Raw genomic sequence first — 23,326 nt, forward strand, 5'->3', positions numbered from 1 at the left:
CACTCCAGCCCGGGCGACAGAGCGAGACTCCGTCTCAAAAAAAAAAAACAAAACAAACAAACAAAAAACAAGTTCAGTAGGGTTGCAGGACACAAGATTAATATATTTTAAAAATGTATTTCCAGAAACTAGCAATCAGTAACAAAAAGATAGATTAAAAATTACATTGATGGCCAGGTGTGGTGGCTCACGTCTGTAATCCCAGCATTTTGGGAGGCCAATGCAGGCAGATCACCAGAGGTCAGGAGTTTGAGACCAGCCTGGCCAAGATGGTGAAACCCCATCTCTATTAAAAATACAAAATTAGCTGGGTGTGGTGGCTACAGGTGACTACACCTGTAGTCCCAGCTACTCGGGAGGCTGAGGCAGGAGAATCACTTGAACCCAGAAGGCAGAGGTTGTAGTGAGCCGAGACCACTGCACTCCAGCCTAGGCAACAGGGCAAGACTCTGCCTCAAAAATAAATAAATAAATAAATAAATAAAACTTACATTGACAATAGCATCACAAATTAAAAAAAAAATTTAACAAAAAAGTTCAAAAAACTGGTACAGTGAAAACTGTAAAATACCATTGAAAAAAAGTTAAAAGACCTAAATAAATAGAAAGACATCCCATGTTCATGGATTAGAAGATTACTATTAAGATGGCAATACCCTCAAAATTGGGCTACACTCACAGCACAAGCCCTATTGAAATCCCAGCTGCCTTTTACAGAAATGAACAAGCTGATACTAAAATGAATACGGAAATTAAAGAGATACAGAATAGCCAAAACAATCTTGAAAAAAAAGTTGGAGGGCTCACACTTCCCAATTTCAAAACTTACTACAAAGCTACAGTAATCAAGATTGTGTGGTGCTGGCATAAAGATAAACATACAGACCAACAGACAAGAATTAGAGTGCCCAGAAATAAACTCTCATGTTTATGGCCAATAAACCCTCATGTTTATTGGTTTTTGACAAGGTACCAAGACAACTGAATGGGGAAAAGAAAAGTATTTTCTTTTCTTTTTTTAGAGATGGAGTTTTGCTCTTGTCACCCAGGCTGGAGTGCAATGGCATAATCTCAGCTCACTGTAACCTCCACCTCCCAGATTCAAGTGATTCTCCTGTCTCAGCCCCTCGAGTAGCTGGGATTACAGGAGCCTGCCACCATGCCAGCAAATTTTTTTATGTTATTAGTAGAGACAGGGTTTCACCATGTTGGTCAGGCTGGTCTCGAACTCCTGACCTCAGGTGATCGACCCGCCTCAGCTACCAAAATGCTGGGATTACAGGCGTGAGCCACCCTGCCTGGCCAGGAAAAGTCTTTTCAAAAAATGGTGCTGTAACAACATGCAAAGAAGCAAATCGGACCTCACGTCACAACACATAGAAAAATCTACTCAAAACGTTATCAAAGACCCAAATCTAACAGCTAAATGGTAAAACTCTTGGAAGAAAACATAGGCATGAATTGTCATGGCCTTGGATTTGGCAATGATTTCTTAGATAGAACACCAAAAGCACAAGTGACAAAAGAAAAAAATAGATAAACTGAACTTCATCAAAATGTAACTTTTATGCTTCAGAAGATACCATCAAAAGGTGTAAAGACAACACATAGGATGGAAGAAAACACTGGCAAACCATACATCTGATAAGGGCCTAGGATCTAGCATATATCAACAAATCTTTACAACAATGAAAAGACAGTTCAAACAAAAAATAGGCAAAGGATCTAGTGAATATACATTTCTCCAAAGAAGGTAAACAAAGGGCCGATAAGTACATGAAAAGATGCTTAACAGCATTAGGCATCAGTGAAATGTGAAACAAAGCTATAATGAACTACACTTGACACCTACTAGGATGGCTATGATGAAACATAAAAACAAGGCAGGCTCGGTGGCTCATACCTGTAATCCTAGCATTTTGGGAGACCAAGATGGGTGGATTACCTGAGGTCAGGAGTTCGAGACCAGCCTGGCCAACATGGTGAAACCTCATCTCTATTAAAAATACAAAAAAATTAGCTGGGCGTGGTGGCACATGCCTGTAGTCCCACATCCTCGGGAGCGTGAGACAGGAGAATCGCTTGAATGCAGGACGTGGAGGTTGCAGTGAGCCAAGATCATGTCACTGCACTCCAGCCTGGGTGACAGAGCAAGAGTTTGTCTCAAAAAACAAACAAAAAACAAAAACAAAAAAAATTAGCTGGGTATGGTGGCAGTTACCTGCAATCCTAGCTACTCAGGAGGCTGAGGCAGGAGAATCATCTGAACTGGAAGGCAGAAGTTGCAGTGAGCCAGATTGTGCCACTGCACTCCAGCCTGGGCAATGGAGCAAGACTCCACCTAAAAAAAAAAAAAACAGTAATGGCCAGGTGCAGTGGCTCATGCTTGTAATCCCAGCATTTTGGGAAGCTGAGGCGAATGGATCACCTGAGGTCAGGAGTTTGCGACCAGCCTGGCCAACATGGCAAAACCCTGTCTCTACTAAAAATACAAAATTTAGCCGGGCGTGGTAGCGTGCACCTGTAGTCCCAGTTACTTGGGAGGCTGAGACAGGAGAATCGTTTGCACCCGGGAGGCAGAGGTTTGCAGTGAGCAGAGATCATGCCGCTGCACTCCAGCCTGGGCAACAGACTCAAAAAAAAAAAAAAGAAAAAAGAAAAAAAAATGCCAGAGCTCAGCCATGACCTGTTCCACCCAGCCCTAAGGACACCTCAAGCTCTGCCCTGTACCCACCTCCCCCAGCTGCCCACACAGGCCTCAGGATTCCATTTTTCCTCTTCAGGGATGGCAAGCAAACACCTCTTGAATCTTTGACTTCCCTTTAATATATTAACTTAATTAGCTCATTCTAAGGTGATAGCTTTCTGCTGTATGCTTTTGAACTTAACTCGGCAAATTAACATTTGTGAATAGGATTCAGCTATGAATTTTAATGACTTTCATTCATTCACAGTCCAAACAAATTACATATCTAGTGCTTCCTTTAAAATGTTTATTGCCATTTTATTATAATCATTGGCAATGAAACCACATATTAATTTAAAGAGGCAACTGCATGGATTCTCTCTCCAAGTGGCATGCGCAGTGTGGCCCACTGTCCCGAAAGCAGCTAAGGACCGGACTTTTACAGTTACAACTGGCCCTGGAGAGGGATGGACTATGGCAAGGTGACAGTTAAAGCCAACGGCCCTGCATTAGTACGCTCTGAAAGGCGCCTGCTCAGAAGGCAGCGTATCTCTTGGTGGCCTTCTAGGAGTCAAGGCCTACAGCCATGGCTAACCATTTTCCCACACTTCACTCAGGTAGATGGCTTTCGAAGTCTGTGAGCTGTGCTTCTTTTATCTTTTGTTTTCTTTCTTTTTTTTTTTTTGAGACGGAGTCTCGCTCTGTCGCCCAGGCTGGAGTGCAGTGGCCAGATCTCGGCTCACTGCAAGCTCCGCCTCCCGGGTTCACGCCATTCTCCTGCCTCAGCCTCCCAAGCAGCTGGGACTACAGGCGCCCGCCACCTCGCCCGGCTAGTTTTTTGTATTTTTTAGTAGAGACGGGGTTTCACCGTGTTAGTCAGGATGGTCTCAATCTCCTGACCTCGTGATCCACCCGTCTCGGCCTCCCAAAGTGCTGGGATTACAGGCTTGAGCCACCGCACCCGGCCTTCTTTCTTTCAAGAGGGAGTCTCTCTCTGTCTCCCGGGCTGGAGTGCAGTGGCAAAGTCTTGGCTCACTGCAACGTCCGCCTCCCGGGTTCAAGCAATTCTCCTGCCTTAGCTTCCTGAGTAGCTGGGATTATAGGCGTGTGGCACCAAGCCTGACAATTTTTTTTTTTTTGTATTTTTAGTAGAGACGGGGTTTCACCATACTGGCCAGGCTGGTCTTGAACTCCTGACCTCAGCTGATCCACCCGCCTCGGCCTCCCAAAGTGTTGGGATTACAGATGTGAGCCACCACACCTGGCCTTTGTTTTTCCTTTTTAAAGTTTTGTTAGATGATAAGAAGAGAGAAGTGACTCTGAACAATAAAATAAGAGATGAGAAAGGCGTGGCTGGAGTCTCCCAGCTAAGGACCCACCCCTAGGCCCCTGTGTGTCAGAGCACATGCAAGCAGTATCAGCCCAGCAGAGCCCCAGTAATGGGCTGGAGGCACAGGCTTGGGCCAGGTGTGGTGGCTCACACATGTAATCCCAGTAGAAGGCCAAGGCAGGTGAATCACCTGAGGTCAGGAGTTCGAGACCAGCCTGGCCAACATGGTGAATCCCCGCCTGTACTAAAAATACAAAAAACTTAGCTGGGTGTGGTGGCGTGCGCCTGTAGTCCCAGCTAATCAGGAGGCTGAGGCAGAAGAATTGCTTAAATCCGGGAGGCAGAGGTTGCAGGGAGCCAAGATCCTGCCACTACACTCCAGCCTGGGCGAGAGTGAGACTCCACCTCAAAAAAAAAAAAAAAAAAAAATCTGGTCTGCTGGCTCAGCCTGCTCAAGGGCTGAGTTCTCACCAGCGCCCCCAGGAGGAGCCTGAGGTCACTGCAGGTGCCTGCCCAGCTCAGCATTCCTGGGCGGCCCCTAAGGGGTGGTAGGAGCTGAAGAGTGGTTCATACCCGCATATTCTCACAATGTCTGAAAAAGGAAAAGGAAGTACTATTTGATAGTAAACTATGTGTTCCAGATATATTTGGGGTGTACATTCTATTTCAACATATATTCTCCTGCTCATTTACTGGCAAAGTGCTTACAAAATGTCTAAGTGGCCCCTTGTGTGTGTGCCTAGTTGGGGAAGGCGAGGGTGAAACAGAGCTGTGCTGTTCAGTACAACTGTCAAAAGTCACATGCGACAGTTCTAATTGAAATTAGTTAAAATGAAATACAATTAGAAATTCAGCGTCTGCACCAGCCACACGCAAGCACTGGCTACCATACCGGGCCACGCAGACCAGGTCCATTCTAACAGAGAGTTCCATCAGATGGTGCTGGTCTCGGGGCCCATGCTGGGGCACCAACGGTCCCCTTTACTGTGATACACCCGAGATGCCCACCCAGCTTCACATTTGCACTCCAGGCCCAGCACTCTCCTGGGCTCAAGCACCCTGGAAGCAATCTTTGCTGGCTCTGGAAACAAGATTTAGACACACTTCCCTCCCCCTAGACTCACAACTACCCACTACTCACTACCACCTGCTTTATTTTCATGTGGCCCCAGTAACTAATTACCCTCAACTCGGTAGCTTAAAACAACACAAATGGGCCAGGCGAGGTGGCTCACACCTGTAATCTTGGCACTTTGGGAGGCCAAGGCAGGTGGATCACCTGAGGTCACGAGTTCAAGACCAGCCTGGCCAACATGGTGAAACCCAATCTCTATTAAAAATACAAAAATTAGCCAGGCGTGGCAGTGGGCGCCTATAATCTCAGCTACTTGGGAGGCTGAGGCAGGAGAATCGCTTGAACCTGGGGAGTGGAGGTTGCAGTGAGCTAAGGTCACACCACTACACTGCAGCCTGGCGGACAGAGCAAGACTCCATCTAAAAAAAAAAAAAAAAAAAAAAAAAGCGAAACGAACAAATAAAACACCCAAATGTATTATCTCACATCCTGGAGGTGTCAGGAGTTAAAAAGGGGTTGACCCGACTGTGTTCCACCTGGAGGCTCCGGGGAGAATCCGTTCCTTGCCTTTTTCAGTTTCTAGAGGTGCCTGAGTACCTTGGCTTCTGGCCCCGCACCTCTGATTCTGACCCTCCTGCCTTTCTCTTATAAAGATGCTGGCGATTGCTTTGGGCCCACCAGAGAACCCAGAATAACCCCCCATCCCAAGATCCTTCACTTAATCACTTCTGCAAAGCCCCTTTTGCCACATAAGGTGACCTAATCACAGGTTCTGGGAATGAGGGCATGGACGTCATTGGGGTCCATGACTCTGCCTCCCTCCCTATCCTCCCTGAGCTCCACCACTCTTGGCCAAGAAAGAAGCAGGCAAGGCCCCAGGGCGGAATCCACTCCCCTCCAACCCCAGGAACGCCCCTGTCCACATGGCTCAGGAAGGGCGGGTGACCGACGCATCTCCTCTCCTGGCCCAGATGCCACCCAGAGCCCCCTCAGTTCTCAAAACCTTTCAAAATGTTTCAAAATCTACCCTGGGTGGCCAGGTGCAGTGGCTCACGCCTGTAATCCCGGCACTTTGGGAGGCTAAGGTGAGTGGATCGCTTGAGGTCAGGAGTTCGAGACCAGCCAGGCAACATGATCAAACTCTCTCTCTACTAAAAATACAAAAATAATAGCCAGACATGGTGGCAGGTGCCTGTAATCCCAGCTACTCAGGAGGCTGAGGCAGGAGAATCGCTTGAACCCAGGAGGCGGAGGTTGCAGTGAGCTGAGATGGAGCTACTGTACTCCAGCCTGAGAGGCAGAGCAAGACTCTGCTCCCGCCACCCCCAAGAAAAGATTGTATAACAGAAATAAGGAAACAAGCTGAGAGAAGAGGTGAGTTTGAGGTCATGCGGCTGATAAAGGGTATTAGGGAGGACAAGTTACGCTGCAGTAACAAGGACCCCTAAATCTCAGTGGCTGAGTCCAGCACAAGCCTGTCTTTTCTATGCCTGTGTCCAGCCTGGGTGTTAGCAGGGTGCACGGTGATGCGAGGATCAGGGATGCAGAGTGACCAGGCACCGTGTCTACCTCACCCAGGCCTGCACATGACCATGAGAGGCAGCTGCCCACTGGCTCCGGAAGCTTCTTCCGAGCACGACACGCCCCACATCCACACCTAAGCACATTCCATGACCACGCCCTCCTTGAAGGTGGTGGGAAGTGTATGCCCAGAGGGCAGCAGTGACAGAAGCTGGGGTGGGAACCCCAGAGACCCCCATCTGCTACCTCCTGCCGGTCCCCCCACCAGGCACAAAGCAGCGAGCACGCCCCGCCCGACCATCAGGCACAGAGCAGCAAGCACACAACCCCCCCCAGGCACCAAGCGCCGAGCCGCAGCCTTACTGAGGAGCTCAGGCTTTATCTTTCCTGCAGGGTTAAACTTGGCTGCTGGAGACAAAAGTCTGGGGAAAATGTCTCCGGACTCAGAAGCGCCCCACAGCTCCCAGGGCTCCAGGGCAGAGGAGCAGGCACATCCCCGGTTCACTTACTATTGCAGACTGACGCCAAACTGCTGGGTGGGCAGCGGGGGCTGCGGGGGCGGCGTCTTGGTGGGAGGCGGCGTCCGGCCCTCGTGCAGGCTCTGGAGCTTCTCATCGTACCTGCAGACACAACAGAGGCTGGGCTCTCACCTGGCAGGGGTAGCTGGCATCCATGGAGGCGCTGGGTGGAGCTGGATGCCCCACAAACACCTGCAGGACACCTGAGCCTCTCCTCCCTCGGGGCGCACACGCCATGCTGCCAGCTCACACACATTCACATTCACGCAGTCACAATCCCCCACTGCTGTGGGCTATTCCTGCAACAGGCAGTAGCCCAACCCCCAGCAAACGTCCATTCTCTCCTGCGACCCCTGGCCAGCGGGCCTACCCTGGCCGGCAGAGCAGCCTCACCCGTTTGCCATGCGGTCAGCCCCGAGGTGGGCGTGACCACCCTCAGCTCTCCTGAGTATCTGAAATCAAGACAAACGCTGGCTTGTAATGCTAAAGGGGACTTGTCCCTTTTGTTAATTACTTTATCCCCAGTGTCTGGAAAGGGCTTGCTGCCTAGTAGATGCTCAATTAAAGTATTTGTTGAATGAATGAAGAAAGCCATGAACAGCTGGACTCTGAAGAGGATGGATAAATTCTGAAGGAAGCTTAATGTTAAAGCCTTCCAGTAAAAAGAACCTCTGTGCTGGGCGCGGTAGCTCATGCCTGTAATCCCAGCACTTTCGGAGGCCAAGGCAGGCGTTTCACTTGAGGTTAGGAGTTCAAGACCAGACTGGACAACATGATGAAACCCCGTCTCTACCAAAATTACAAAAATTAGCTGGGCATGGTTGTGCACGCCTGATATCCTAGCTACTTGGGAGGCTGAGGCAGGAGAATCACTTGAACCCAGGAGGTGCAGGTTGCAGTGAGCCCAGATCGTGCCATTGCAGCCTGGGTGACAGAGCAAGACTCCATCTCAAAAAAGAAAAGAAAAGAAAAGAAAAGAAAAGAAAAGAAAAGAAAAGAAAAGAGCTTCTGTGCAGCAGGTAACAGTCCCTCCTTAACACAGTCCTTCCTTAACACAGGCAAATACATATTGAGGGCCTACTATGTGCCGGGCACTGTGTATACGGCAGTAACCCGGCCACAGGATGGGGGGAGAACATGAGCATCAGTCAGCGGCTCGGGAGCAAAGCAGTCAGTGACGGTGCAGGTACACATTGCAGAGGCACCCGACTCGCAGGGAAGGTCTGCAGAGAAGGCGGCACACTGGACCGAGCCTGGCCAGCCAAGCAGGTGTGAGCCACTGCCACGTGCGGTTGTCCTTTGTGAGTTAATCACAGCGCTCTGTGCCCTGAGTGGCTCCCCAGAGAGGTCTTTGTCCCTCATGAGGGGCCTACCATGAAAGGGTTACTTTGTGTACTTTACAGATTGGGAAACTGAGGCTTGTCAAGGTCTGGGGACATGCCTCAGGTCACAAGCTGGGACGACAGCCAGGATTCAGGACCCCAAGGCTCTGCCCTGCTGCTTTGCCAGTGGGTCTCAGCCTCCGGTCCTCACGGCACCCACCAGGAAGTATGTGGGGGTGGATAAAATCCAGACTTAGCCCCCAAGTCTAGTAGATGCTCAAAAGCATCAGGACTGGACGTGTTCTCTGGGGTTCCGCTGCAAGGCTATGGAATTGGGGTACCGGCTGCCTACTGAGTAAGTTCAGGAGCTCCCAATGCCCAAGCCCACGCCCCCTCCCAAACCTTGTCTCCTCTGACTCACAAAACCCTGCACCCTCAGTGTTGCCAGCCACCTGCACATTCCAGAGGCCCTAGATTGCACCCAGTAGCCATTGAGAAGCCGGAGCTGGGTGTTTCAGATGCCGTCCATTTCATCCCCAAATTGCTCTCCCACGCGGGAGGATGTGAAGTTACCCTTTGTCACCAGATCAAATCACTTCCACCACAGAGCTGCTAAAAATACATCTTCTGAGCTGTCTCCACAGACTCCCCCGGGTCACTCTAGTGAGGTCTGGGAGTGGGGTCTTGCCAGGGCCCACGGCAGACCAGGGATTCCCAACATCCTCCCATGGCCTCCAGGTCCAGTTCACTCTCCTCTGCTTGGCACCAAGGACTCCTGGTCCAAGGTGACCTCCAGTTTCATATTCACCAACTTCTGCTTGATCATGTGGGACTTCTTGCTGCCTCCAGATCTCCCAATATTTCACCCACATGTTTGCAAGAGGGCTTCCCTCTGCTGGAAATGTGCTTCCCTGGCCTCTTGATCTAGCCAACTGTCCCTGTGAAACTCACTTTAAGAGCCACCTCCTTCTGGAAGTCTTCCTGGATTACCCCCACATATCAGTCCCCTCCCCAGCTGGGTTCAATGCCTCCTCTGGCCCGTCATCACTGATTTGTGGCCCTCACTAGCCTGAGCGTGTCATGAGAGCAGGGAACACACTCTCTAAACACCTCTATATCCCAGCACCTGCCACATGACTTGGCATCCGGAGAGAAGTTATTATCTCCATTGCCCCTGCAAAGCTACCAGTCTCACCTGCATGCACTTTGGCAAGAGCCTACTCCTTTAAAGGAGCCCCTCAGAGAGGGAGACGGGGCAGAGGGAACCCAGGCTGGGGGTCCAGAGACCCAGGCTGGATCTGGCCGCACCCTGTACTGGCTGCGGGGCACGCGCCTTCCTGGGCAGCCTCTATTCATCCGGCCTACATTTAAGCCTCGTAGCGGACACACCAATCAAGCTTTCAGCATCCAGCAGACAGGTCGTTTTCTAGAGCGCCTGCAGACGTCTCTGAGAACATTTCATTCTGTACGCAGCGTTATCCACACACCTGGGAAATTCCCCCAATTTTCTGCTCAAAAGCAAAAACAGTAAACACCAAGGCAACAAACGGCCATTGCCAGGCTAGGGCTTATTTTTTAAATCAGTTCTGCAGTGGTGGGCAAGGAAAACAGCCCATCCTGCATACAACCTTTAAAATCTCATTTCTCTGAGTCAGCAGCTGCAGATCTTTGTCGACGCCGCAGATTTCTGAGCCAAAGCTAGCCAAGCACACATTTGGAAATGAAGCCTTAAACATTCATGGGATCGAACCAAGCCCTTTGGAAGCACAAAGATGTACTGACGTGGCTTCTGGGGTCTAACAGGCACTCACCGCAGAACTTCGGGAGGGATTATCAGCTGGTCGTATTTAAGGTGTTCATGGAGCTCGCTCAGGTAGTTGAAATAGGTGACTTTTTTCCCAAACTTGTGACTAAGAAAGCAGAAGCAAGAGAATAAAAAAACCATTAGGTGCCAGCAGAGAGGCCAAGGGTTGCAGGGAGGGAGGGGGAGCTGGCAGCAGAACAACGCAGGCATTTTTCATATTAAGAAAATGTAAACGCTGACACAACTTAAAACCCGAACATGACAAGTAGCGCACGCCGGGAGATATTTTGCTTTCACGAGATCTCCAATGCACCAAACACTCTGGAGTGGCTCATCTGCATAAAAATAAATATCTGCCTCCAATTTACATCTGCCCTGAATTTGCATAGATACAGGAGATAGTACGGAAGTGCCAAGAAGCGCTTTTGGGGGATGCAGGTTAGGCAGGGGGCACTAAAGGCACTGGCACAACCTCTGAGGTTGACGCCTGCCCCAGGGCAACCTCAGCTGCTGGTGGTTTTGGGGTCAACGGTGGCTTCACATTTGGCCACCTCTTCTAAGGACGGGGATCAACAAGGCTCTCCAGCTTTGTCTCCAGGACAGTCTCTGGGACCCCAGGGAGTAGCGCAGCCGAAAGACCAGACATGCCCTGGCCAGGTGCAGCAACTCCGTTTCCTCCTTCCCCTAGTGCCCCAGGGCAATTCACTCCCTCTCAGGGCCTGGGTCTGAAAGTGGGGGTTCCCCCTCCTAAGTGAGGGCAGAAGACAATGCAAGGCTATTTGCACGTCTAGTCCACTGCCTGATGTCTGGTGGACATGCTTGCTGCGACGATTGTTATTAGTAACAAGGCTCAGCATGAATTGCAAAGTGGGGATCATGGACAGATGGATGTGAGCATGCCTTTATACAGAAGCCTGTAATCCTCCCCTTCTTTATGACAGTCTAGGTTTGGTTTTTGTCATAAATATATCACTTGAGTTTTATTTTGTAGGACAGTATTATTTCCTTATTGTATATGTTTAAGATATACAACTTTTTTTTTCCCCCCGAGATGGAGTCTCACTCTGTCACCCAGGCTGGAGTGCAGTGGTGTGATCTCGGCTCACTGCAGCCTCTGCCTCCTGGGTTCAAGTGATTCTCCTGCCTCAGCCTCCTGAGTGGCTGGGATTACAGGTGCACACCACCACGCCTGACTAACTTTTGTATTTTTAGTAGAGACAGGGTTTCTCCATGTTGGCCAGGCTGATCTTGAACTCCTGACCTCATAATCTGGTCAGCTCAGCCTCCCAAAGTGCTGGGATTACAGGCATGAGCCACCGTGCCCAGCCAAGATATACAACTATTAATGTGGGTAAAGAATTATACTGTTACTGGAAAAGGAAAGTGATGTATTCGGCCAACGAAGATATTTTATGTTATTTTATGACAATTTGAAAGTCTTGGCCGGGCACGGTGGCTCAAGCCTGTAATCCCAGCACTTTGGGAGGCTGAGACGGGCAGATCATGAGGTCAGGAGATCGAGACCATCCTGGCTAACATGGTGAAACCCCGTCTCTACTAAAAAATACAAAAAACTAGCCAGGCGAGGTGGCGGGTGCCTGTAGTCCCAGCTACTCGGGAGGCTGAGGCAGGAGAATGGCGTAAACCCGGGAGGCGGAGCTTGCAGTGAGCCGAGATCGGGCCACTGCACTCCAGCCTGGGCGACAGAGCGAGACTCCGTCTCAAAAAAAAAAAAAAAAAAAAGTTTTAAGGTTAATTTTCAAAGTTATTTTGTGAAATCAAAATAATTCAAGTTACCATTGCAAAAACAAAAAATATGGAGATCATGACAGGTAGGAGGATCCAAAGGGACAGTGCCAGCCCAACGCTCAGCCCAACGCTCAGCCCAGTGCCAGTGCCAGGTAGTTCCCAAAGGAGCCGGAGGGAGGCCGAGCTGTGTGCATTGGCTCCCCCTAGTGGACGAGAAAGAATCGGATCCGGGGCCGGGGAGTGGGGGCGGGGACTGCCAGGTTTCTGTATTCAAGGACGCCTCCAGGTAGGAGGCCAGGGAACCGGGCTGAAGGCTGGGGCTGCAGAATAGTCACCAAAGTGCAGTGTGCCCCTCACACCAAAGACAAGGGGAGGGAGGAAAGCGGCGCCTGCCTTAGTCCTTGCACCCCAGCTCCCCAGGGGAAGGGGCTGGTGGGACCCCTGCGGGAGTGTCCTCACCGCCTGCCCATTTAGACTCCACAGGACTCGGGGACAGTCCGGTCACTGCTGGAAGGCTGCCAGAGGGTCTTCCCGGGCTGTAAAGTGCTGTCAACGTCCTGTGTGATGGGCGGAAGGAACCCACTAAGGGCAAAGGGAGCCTTGCCCCTCTGCAGTAACCATTTTCAGGGACAGAGGTGCCCGCTTCGGAGCTGCAGGGAGGCCTCCCATGCCCAGCCCCTCACCTTCCTCTCTGCAGCCTCCCTGACCCCTCCTGCAGGCCAGGCTCTGCCGAACATGGACTCAGGGGCAGGCGCAGCCAGAGCCCTACCACTTGCCTCTCACCCTCGGGAAAGGGCCCACAGGCCAGCTCAGCCAGGGGCTCCCAACACGGCGGGCAGCAGTCCCTGGGGTTCTTGTTAGAGCCGCAGCCACAGGCACCACCTGCGGGGGTGTGAGTCGGGAGGTCTGGGCCAGACCCAGGGCTCTTTTGTGTGTGGGCGTTTGAGAGCCTCAGAGTTCCTCCACTTCCTTCATTTACGAATGAAGACTTGGGGAACAGAGAGATTATGTGGCTGCCCAAGACCTCACAGGCAACGGGCAGCAGAGCCCAGTCTGGGCTCCAGAGTCCCAGCCCAATTCCTGTGGTCCTCTCCTGGCAGCTGCTTACATCCAGGCAGGAGGCAGCATGAGGGGCAGAGCCACACAGGCTCAGGTTGGATCCCAGCCCATGCCCCTCCTCGTGGTGCGACCTTGGGTGTAACCTCTCTGAGAATCAACCTCTTCTTCTTTGAAATGGGGAAAATGTGGCTGACTTCACAGTACCATTTTGCGGTGCCTGGCATATAAGGTGCATAAGATATTGGAATCAAATTAATACAAAAGAGTAGTTTTAAAAGATTTTTTTCGGCCAGGCGCAGTGGCTCAAGCCTGTAATCCCAGCACTTNTCTCAAAAAAAAAAAAAAGATTTTTTTTTCCCTTTTTTTGAGGAGTTTCACTCTTGTTGCCTAGGCTGGAGTACAATGGCGTGATCTTGGCTCACTGCAACCTCCGTCTCCTGGGTTCAAGCGATTCTCCTGCCTCAGCCTCCTGAGTAGCTGGGATTATAGGTGCCCGCCACCACGCGCAGCTAATTTTTTGTATTATTAATACAGACGGGGTTTCGCCATATTGGCCAGGTTGGTCTCGAACTCCTGACCTCAGGTAATCTGCCCACTTCAGCCTCCCAAAGTGCTGGGATTAAGGGGTGAGCCACTGCTCCCAGCCAGCTTAAAAACATTTTAAAACAGGGCCAGGTGAGGTGGCTCATGCCTATAATCCCAGCACTTTGGGAGGCCAAGGCTGAAGGACAGCTTGAGCTTAGGAATTCAAAACAAGCCTGGGTAACATGGCAAAACCCTGTCTCTACTAAAAAAACAAAATTTAGCTGGGCATAGTGGCTTGGGGTGTCCAAGCCCTGCCTATTCCAAAGAGAAGCCTGGCCATGGGTGACCTGCTCCTGGGTGGAAACCTCTCAGCCCCTGGAAGAGTCAGCCTGGTCATGTCTTTGCACACTGGAGGCCTTGGGCCAACACCACAGTTTGTGCCAAAAATGTGATTGAGCGTGGGGGCCTTGGGCTGTATTCATCTCATCTCAGGAGGGGCTGGAGACTGAGTAACTGAGGTCAGCTGGGTGGATGCTCCGTGCCTACATGACTGACCCGCAACAAAAACGCTGGGCACCAAGGCTCGGTGAGCTTCCCTGGCCAGCCATGCTCCCTCCTCCTCCACACATTCTTGCTGGGAGAGTGGAGCACTATCTGTATGAAACCGCCTGGAGAGAACAGCTGGGAGCTTGCACTTGGACCTCCTGGACTCAGCCCTGTGTGCCTTTTACCTTTGCTGACTTAAATCTGTGCCCTGTCTCTGTAACAGACCACACCAGTGAAGGTAACAGCTTTCCTGAGATCTGTGAGTCCCTCTGGAAATTCACGGAACCCGAAGGTGGTCGCACAGTGTGGGGGCTCAGGTCAAGGCAGGGGGCTAAACACCAGGTGCAAACCCCCCAGGTGTCAAAGGCCAGCACTCCTGTCCATGACCTGGGCTGGCCTTGTGACCCCCCACAAACCCCCAAGCGGGTGGGGAGCCCCAGATCCACAGGCACCCTGGAGACGGGCCCTCCGTGGCACGTGGATAGGGAAGGCCGTCCCACGGACACTGAGGGACCTCCAACCCCAGCGGGGTCCTCTCCCACAGTCACACACACCTGATGAGCGGCTTGAAGATGTTCCACAGGACCTTGATGAAGCTGGTGGGGTGCACCACGTAGAGGGCCTTCAAGTTCTTCCTGTATCTGAGGAGGGAAACGGGGGATGACTTCAGGCTGCCAGGCTCCGAGAAACACCCCACGCCCAATAACCCAAGAAAAGCTGCCTCCACTCGGAGTCTCAGAATGTTACTTCTCTCAACAGGATCAATTTAAGAACATCAAACAAAGAATGAAATAAACTCAGGGAAAATCAGGACCCCTCACCCACTGCCCCCGCCAGGCACGCCTACAGCTCTTTACAGTTCGCACAGGCACACGTGCAGGTCGGAGCCCTGTTTACAGGCACTCACTCACACCAGGGTGGGGTGGGGGTCTGGAGCACAACCTGGGGGCAATCTGGCAACAGCTCTCAGAATTAAAACTGCACAGAGCCTCTCGGCCAACACCTCCCCTGCCAGGAGCTGACCCAGACCAGAAGGAGCTCACCGTGTTGGTTATGATGGCAAAAAACCGGCAATAACCTAAACGTCAGCCGGCCAGAGGCTGGTTCAATGCGACAGCCGCCCACACAATGGAACACCAGGTGAGCTTCCCTCTCTCTCTCTTCCCAGTCCCAACACTTCCTTCTTGAATATTTCAGTCCAAAACCATCAGGTTGGGCAAGAAAGGTACCTCTAGCGACGGGGAACTCACCACCCCTGCAGACACTCCACTTTTGGGTAGTTTGATGCTTAGAGTGTCCCTCCTTTTGGCTTCTCCTGAGCCGAGATCTGTAACGTTAACCCTAACACCCACCCCATCCACCCTCCTGGGGAGTGACACAGAACAAGTCTGCCTCTTTCATCTGATGACTTGAAGGCCACGGCTGTCACGTTCCTCTCTTCCCTGCCTAGTCCCCCTTTGGCCAAGATTAAATGATCGCCAGTTGGAAGTCACTGCTTCAAGTCTCCCCACCTGCGTGGCTCTGCTTATCAACGCCCTTCAATATGAGAGCCCTGACAGCCTCCCCAGGCTGCAGCAAGGCCGGCCTCCTTCCCCGCGCTGGTGCTTTGTCACTGCTCACAAGTCCCTGCTGGCAACACAGATTCCAACTCGCCAGCTAGATTTCATACATCGACCACCGGCACATCTTACCTGGATGTTAAGGAATTCTGCTGTCTCTCAAACAGGAATGACCCGTTCCTGATGTGCGAACCGGCAGCCCCCTCGAGAAAGGGAAGGGAAACCACCTGGGCTGATTTCGGGTTTGTTTCTCTGAGCTGATTTCTGGCAACTGAGAAGTGGGGGGAAGGTACCTCAAGGAATCTGGGGTGCATCTTCGATTGTCACGTGGGGAAGTGCAGAGGGCAAAACCTTCAGCTGCTTTAGCTCAAGACAGGGCTACTATGCACATCCTGCTGTGTCAGCCTGAGCCTCCTGAAAGGATTGCTTTAAACACACCACTCACCTCTCCTCAAGCACCTGCCATGGCTCCCTGCTGCCTCTTAAACACAGTCCAGCATCCTCTGTGCCCCTCCCTCCTTTGCTGCTTTCCTCCACGGCTCCCCACGTGAACCCTACAGTCCAGCCCCCCACCAACTGCACCAAAGTCCACCCTGCTCTTTCTTGCACCTGGCCATACCTTGTACCAGAAACAAAATCCAGTGATTGCCACTTCGCGACACCCTGCCCACCACTCCACGGGCAGCTCAAAGGCTGCCTCCTCCATGCAGCCTTCCTGATTACGCTGGCTGGAACCTTGGTACTCCCTGCCAGTACCACACTTCTCCATCCTCCCATCTAATGCTTATTAAAAGCCTGCCGGCCGGACACACTGGCTCACGCCTGTAATCCCAGCACTTTGGGAGACGGAGGCGGGCGGATCACGAGGTCAGGAATTCGAGACCGGCCTGGCCAACATAGTGAAACCCCGTCTCTACTAAAAATACAAAAATTAGCCGGGCATGGTGGCTCACGCTTGTAGTCCCAACTACTCGGGAGGCTGAGGCAGGAGAATCACTTGAACCTGGGAGGCGGAGGTTGTGGTAAGCCGAGGTCTCACCACTGTACTCCAGCCTGGACAACTGAATGAGACTGTCTCAAAAAAAAAAAAAAAAAAAAAAAAAGCCTGCCATATGAAGACCCTTTCCCACCTGCAAGGGATGCAGAGACAGGTCAGGGGTCACAGCCTAGTGCAGGAGGCAGACCCGTTCACAAACCCCTAAGTGTTAGGATTGGTGTCTGTTCAGGGACAGTGAGGCTGCAGGGGAGGGGCTATTGATTCTCCCAGGACAACCCAGGAAGGCTTCCTGGAGGAGGACATGAGCTGGGGCTAGGCCATCTCCAGCTTATACAGGTGCCCAGTAAATGACTACAAAATGCAGCAACAATTCTTTGCCTAAGACATGGGACAGGGAACCAAGAAGTCCCTCCAAAGATCCTATTGATAATGACAGCAGGACCCAAAAGGCAACTGGAGGAAGGATTTCTGGGACATTCAGGCACTGCTTCCCACTGTCCCACTGACTCAGGTGTCTGTGAAGCAGATTTCTGTTACAGGTTTGAAAGGACTTCGAAGAAGGAAAACCCAGAGGAATCTAGGATATCCACATCAACGCCCACCGCCGCAGTCTATGAGCCAGATATATTGCAAAGTTGATTGCTAGGCAGGACGTCCCTCAGGAAAAGTCTGCCGACTCCAGGCCATGGCTGAGTGGTGAGCAGCGTGGGGTGGGGGAGGGAGGTGGGGGAGGGAGGCAGGGGCCTGGGGTGGGGTCCTGCCCTACCACACCCAAGCTGAGTGACCACAGGTAAGTCACTTGCTCTCTGGGGCCTATGTCCTCATCTGTAAAATGGAACTGCCCATCCTACCCATAGTAGGCATCAGAATGCCCCTTGCAGGCTGTAAAGGGCTGTGCAGGCAAGAAGAGGGGTTAGTGAAGAAAGAGTCATGAAGTTGTTTCTTTGCCAGTCATTCACTGGACCAGGGGTGGGCAAATGGGCACGCAGGACGAACCCGGCCTGCTTCCTGCTTCAGTACAGCCTGCAAGCTAAAATGGCTTTTGTGTTTTAAGTGGTTGAAAAAGAAACAGAAGATTTCATGACACATGAAAATGACATGAAATTCACATTTCAGTGTCCATAGCGTTTTACTGGAACACGGTCCGGCAGAGTTGTTGCAATAGAGTGACTGGCCTGCAAAGCTAAAATACTATCTGGCCCTTTAAGAGCAAGGGTGTCAGCTTGGCGTGGTGGCTCACGCCTGTAATCCCAGTACTTCCGGAGGCTGAGCTGGGAGGATTGCTTGAACCTGGAGTTCGAGACCAGCCTGGGCCACACAGTGAGATCCCCGTCTCTACAAAAAAATACAAAAACTAGCTGGGTGTGGTGATGCGTACCTGTAGTCCCAGCTACTCAGGTGGCTGAAGCAAGAGGATTGCTAGAGCCCGCTGAACTCCAGCCTGGGCGACATTTTCCTTTCTTTTCTTTTCTGGGTGACATTTTCTTTTCTTTTCTTTCTTTTCTTTTGTATTTTTAGTAGAGATGGGGTTTCACCATGTTGGCCAGCCTGGTCTGGAACTCCTGACCTCAGGTGACCTACCCACCTTGGTTTCCCAAAGTGCTGGGATTACGGGCATGAGCCATGGTGCCTGGCCGAGACCGTCTCTTAAAAAAAAAAAAAAAAAAGATAATAAAAATAAAGGAAAAGAAAGACTCCTCTGCCCGGGATTCCAAAGTCTTAGCCCAGAGGGGTGGTGAACCCCTACTGCCCCACGTTTGCTCACCCCCTACCCTCTGCCCTTCCAGGTCCCTCCCCCACTGCATTCTCTGTGACCACTTGTGGCCACAATGCCTCCTCCTGCCACACCTAGCCCACACGCACGACCCTGAAGGCTTGCGGGCACGCACTTCCTGTCGAACTCCTTGTATGCGCTCTGGAGCCAGCCCAGGGACGGCTTGTTCCGGCTGTTCAGCCCGTAGTGGAAATAGATGATGGTATAATCATTCTCGACGTACTGGTCCAGCGTGTACTTCAAATACCTGGGCATAACACAGAAGATTCAGTTATGAAAATCATCTGCTCATTATTGAAACCCAGCGTTTCCTACAACGGAAGCTGTGGTCACCCAGTGGGTGGGTGCCAGCACTGGGCCACACGGAGACTCCATGCACCGGGGGCCCCGGTCCTCGTTTCCCAGATGACCTCTGAGGCTGAGGCGTTAAGTGACTTACCTAAGGTCACACAACTAGTAAGTGGATGTGGTAGGCGAAAATATGGGCCGTGGAAAGAAATCTTTATCAAATCCGTGGAACCTGAGAATATGACCTTATCTGGGGAAAAAAGGTCTTTGCAGGTGCAATTAAATTTAGGACCTTGAGAGGAGGGGCTCATCCTGGACTACCCGGGCGGACCTTCGGTGCAATCACATGCATCCCTCTAAGGCAGACGTGAAGATGAGAAGTCAGAGGGGAGAAGGTCACGTGAAGACAGAAGCAAAGCAAAGCAGAGCAGAGCGTGACGTGGCCACCAGCCCTGGAAGGCCGAGGACTGCGGACAGCCTTTATGGGCTGGACAGGCAAGGAAGGGATTCTCCCTCCGCAGGGAGCACAGCCCTGCCCACACCTTGATTGTCAACTTCCAGCCTCCAGAACTGTGAAAGAATACACTTCTGGTTTTACGCCACCACATTTGTGGTCATGGTTACGGCAGCCCCGGGAAACTCGCGAGGAGGATGAGCTGGGATTCGAACCCAGGAATGCTTGACTGCTTAGCCCTTGCCGTTAACCCCAATACCATAGGCCCTTCCACCTCAGACGCCCTGCTGCTTGCTGCATTTCTAAGACAAGCAACTCCCTCTTTCCAGGTGAGCCTCTAACATTTTGCTTTTCATTATAAAGTCAGAATCGTGACACTGCTCTGCGTCTGTCACCTGCCACCCCCTATGGGGTAGGCTCTACCCACTTCCCATGGACCACGTTCCATCCTGCCCTGCTGCACCGAGGAAGCATTGTCTTCACGTTACCTGTGGGAAAGGGCTTGCTCTGCTATCTGCAGGAGGAAGGGCTGCAGAAGGACCTCCTAACCTTCCATCAGCACTCTCCAGGGCCTGACACTGAGCCAGTCAGGCCATGATCCCTCAAGCTCAGGTTGTCCAGGTTCTCACCTGGAGCACATCTTGTAATTAATCCACCCAGGTGGTCCCGCTCTCTGAGGCTGTGGGCGGGGTGCTCTGCAGACAGATGCCCCCAGAACTGCCTCAGGAGAAAGCCCCAGCTGCCTGTGCCCATCTGCAGATGCTCGGCTGGTCTTGCACTGCCCGGAAGCCTGGAGACCAAGGATGCCAGCTTCTCTTTTGTGCATCTGATTTATAAGCAACATCAGAGTGCCCTGTCAAAAGCCCAAACCACCTGAACTGCAGGCCTTCTACACATTCAATTCTCTCAATGACCTTAGCAGGCAGGTACGATTATCTCCATTTTATAGACAAGTCAACTGAGGCTCAAAGAGGTCAATCAGTCAAGGGCGGAGCTGGGCTTCGAACCAAGCAACCTGACTCCAGCGTCCACACACTCAGCGTCTCTGAGAGCCTTGGGCTGCCATCCACGCCTGCTCCCATCCCGTTGTCTGCTTTGATGTGGAGAAATCACGCACATCTGACCTCACACCATGCATGATTTCAGATCACCCATGGTGGAAGTACCTTCAACGCTCGTCTTCCAGCGCATTGCCTGTCTTGAACGCCATATGGGCTAAGCCACTGGGGCATACTTCGCCCAGGTCATCCTTTATTGAGTCACTCTCAGAAAAACAGGTCGAGACTTCCACCTGAACACAGAGGGGTGGAAGCGTCCCCGAGCCACTGAGAACTTCTCACTCTTCCTTGCTTCCCAGGATAGTCACTTTCGCATTTCGCAAATGACTTTTTCGAGAAACGGAAACTGAAGCCAGTGTCTCTGCACAGCTCATCTTCCCACTCTGGACGCCTCCTCGTAAAAGCAGGAACCCTTTCTCTGGCCCCAGTGCTGGGCTCCTCCAGGTGCCTTCTGTTCAGTGTGCTAAAATCCTCTGGGTGTCAACGCATCTGCCCACGTGCTCAGCACAGGAAGTCATTAACTAAATTACCAGTTGGGTTTCAAAGACAGACTTGTTTCTTCATCCACTTCAAAAATAGGAGCATGCATCTGGCCACAGAAAAGCCATCCGGTTGAAATGGATAGGGAGGATAACGTACGGAGTGTTTTTTTCATAAAGGCTGCAGAGAAGGCTAAGCCTGATGGCTCTTCTTATCAAGGCCAAGAAGCCCACAGAGCACCTTTACATGAGTTAGAAAAAGATGCGTTTTCCTCTGGGAAGATGCTTGTCCTGCACTGAGTGAAAAGAGTAACAGTTGATGGTAGCTTCTCATCTGGTTAGCCTTGTGCAGTGAACAACCTATACAACTGTTCATGGAAGCCATGCTTACTACTTCCACCTAATAGTAAAGGAATCTTGGATAAGCACATAAAAGAGCACAAGGTACCAATTTGTTGTCAGGGGTGCTTTTTGTCCAATGGAGTTGAAATTCACATAACATAAATTAACCATTTTAAAGTGAACAACCCAGTGGCATTTAGTGTATTCACAAAGTTGTGTAATTACCTCTCTATGGTTCTGAAACATTGTTATCACCCCAAAAGAAAACCGAGACCCGTTAAACAGTCATTCTCCCAATCACTCCTCCACCTATTAAACAGTCATTCTCCCCATCACTCCTCCAGGCCCTGGCAACCACCAATTCGCTGTCTTCGAAGGCACTTTTGTCTCTATAAGAACAGCAAATCCTGAGCTCCCTCCTGGCCCAGCAGCAGCCCCCTGGGGAGAGCTGACCCACAGGTCACGGGTCTTTCCGTGCCTAAATGACCTGATAAAGGAATGCGTCCTCTCAAGACGACCCCAGGATACGAACTTTTCCTGAATCTGGCATCCGTCTCTCCCTGTGTGCCTGGTAAACACCAAGAGTGGGCAGCAGGCTGGCATCACCTCCTCACTGGAGTGAGCACCCTCTGGGGAAAGCCAGCCTGTCTGGGGTAACCAGCCCCAGGATCCCAGCTCGCCCCATGCATCCTGCAGGTCTCACCGTGCAGCAGCAGCACCGGTGGAAGCTGCTCCTGGCACCTGCTCCCTGCGAGGTCTCTGCCTTCGCCACTGCAGTTTCAGCTGTGGTCGGAAGATTTTTTTTTTTTTTTTTTTTTTGAGATGGAGTCTTGCTCATCGCCCAGGCTGGAGTGCAGTGGCGCGATCTCGGCTCACTGCAAGCTCCGCCTCCCGGGTTCACGCTATTCTCCTGTCTCCGCCTCCCGAGTAGCTGGGACTACAGGCGCCCACCACTACGCCCGGCCAGTTTTTTTTTTTTTGTATTTTTAGCAGAGACGGGGTTTCACCGTGTTAGGCAGGATGGTCTCGATCTCCTGACCTCGTGATCCACCCACCTTGGCCTCCCAAAGTGCTGGGATTACAGGCGTGAGCCACCGCGCCCAGCCAAGATTCTTTAACAGACCAGATAGGATGCCTATATCGGGGGGACTCTCATGAAGCAACCAGCCCAAAGTCTTCTGGGTGCTTCTACGATCCGATCATGTCTTTGTTCATCTTGAGTTGGGGGTTCCAGGTCGCAGCCTACTCCCTGAGTTCCTTGGCTTTAGCAGTTAGATGCTGGCATCTGGAAGTGGCGGAAGGTACAGCCTCCCCACCAGGGTCATGTCCTGAGCTGTCCCCAGCAGTGAGGGAGTCCGTGGCAGGCCAGGTGCCATGCTCCTTGTCCTCACAAGGGCACAATAAATGTTTCCAGGGACACCCAGAGATCGGCCAGGGCTGGGCCTCGGGAATGAAGCTCAACCAGTTCACTATCAGGGAGCAAATTCCAAGGTCCTGAGAACCTAACTTCCCTCCACTGAGACTGAGCTTCTCCCCTGGGCCTGGGGAGCGCTCACTCACCTGCACAGGGATTCCGGCAGAGACGCTGCTCTCGCTATTTTGCCAACTCTTCCCCCAGCAGCAGCTCTCCTGGGCCCGGGGGTTTCACCAGGAAGGAGGCTCGGTGGCCGCCTTATGAAAGCAGTGTGGCCAGCACAGCAGACACCAGCAGCCAGGGACAGATGAAAGAGGGTGACAGGGCGCCCAAGGCCATACACAGGGGAGGGGCAGGTGCTGCCTTCTGAGCAATGGGAAACAGCCAGTGCAGAGGGTGCAGGGCAGGAGGCCCAAGCGGCTTTGAGAAGGGTGATAGAGAGAGGGAAGGAAGCAGGCAGACTTAAGACGACCGGAGGCCCGGGCCAGAGCTCAAGAATGTGGACTCAAAGACGTCCTGGGCTGGAGAAGGCTCAGTCCTGCAGGGGGGTCTGGTGGCCTGGGGGTCATGTGACAGCCATCTGAGGACCCATGAGTCAATCTAGTTTAGGTTAGCCTTTCACTCTGAACACCCGGTCTGTGCTGAGCACACATCTTAGTGATGGAGAAGTGTGTGCACGGGAGGGGGTGTGTGCATGAGAGGAGGTGTGGGCATGAGAGGAGGTGTGTGCAGGGGAGGGGGTGTGTGCACCAGAGAGGGTGTGGGCATGGGAGGGGTTGTGCGCACTGGAGGGGGTGTGTGCAGGGGAGGGGTGTGTGCACCAGGG

General features: G+C 52.0%; 1 protein-coding gene across 1 annotated transcript in view; it reads right to left on the reverse strand.

Annotated features, from left to right (window-relative positions):
• Positions 1 to 23,326, reverse strand: part of ARHGAP8 (Rho GTPase activating protein 8) — a 72,013-nt gene that overhangs the window by 32,425 nt on the left and 16,262 nt on the right. Inside the window, 4 exon segments of the mRNA XM_017893487.1 lie at positions 7,122 to 7,232; positions 10,264 to 10,362; positions 14,690 to 14,776; positions 18,581 to 18,712. Of these exon segments, the coding sequence (XP_017748976.1) occupies positions 7,122 to 7,232; positions 10,264 to 10,362; positions 14,690 to 14,776; positions 18,581 to 18,712 (429 nt within the window).

Source organism: Rhinopithecus bieti, unplaced genomic scaffold (assembly GCF_001698545.2).
Source record: "Rhinopithecus bieti isolate Rb0 unplaced genomic scaffold, ASM169854v2 scaffold_24154, whole genome shotgun sequence".
In the NCBI taxonomy this organism is placed as follows: Eukaryota; Metazoa; Chordata; class Mammalia; order Primates; family Cercopithecidae; genus Rhinopithecus; species Rhinopithecus bieti.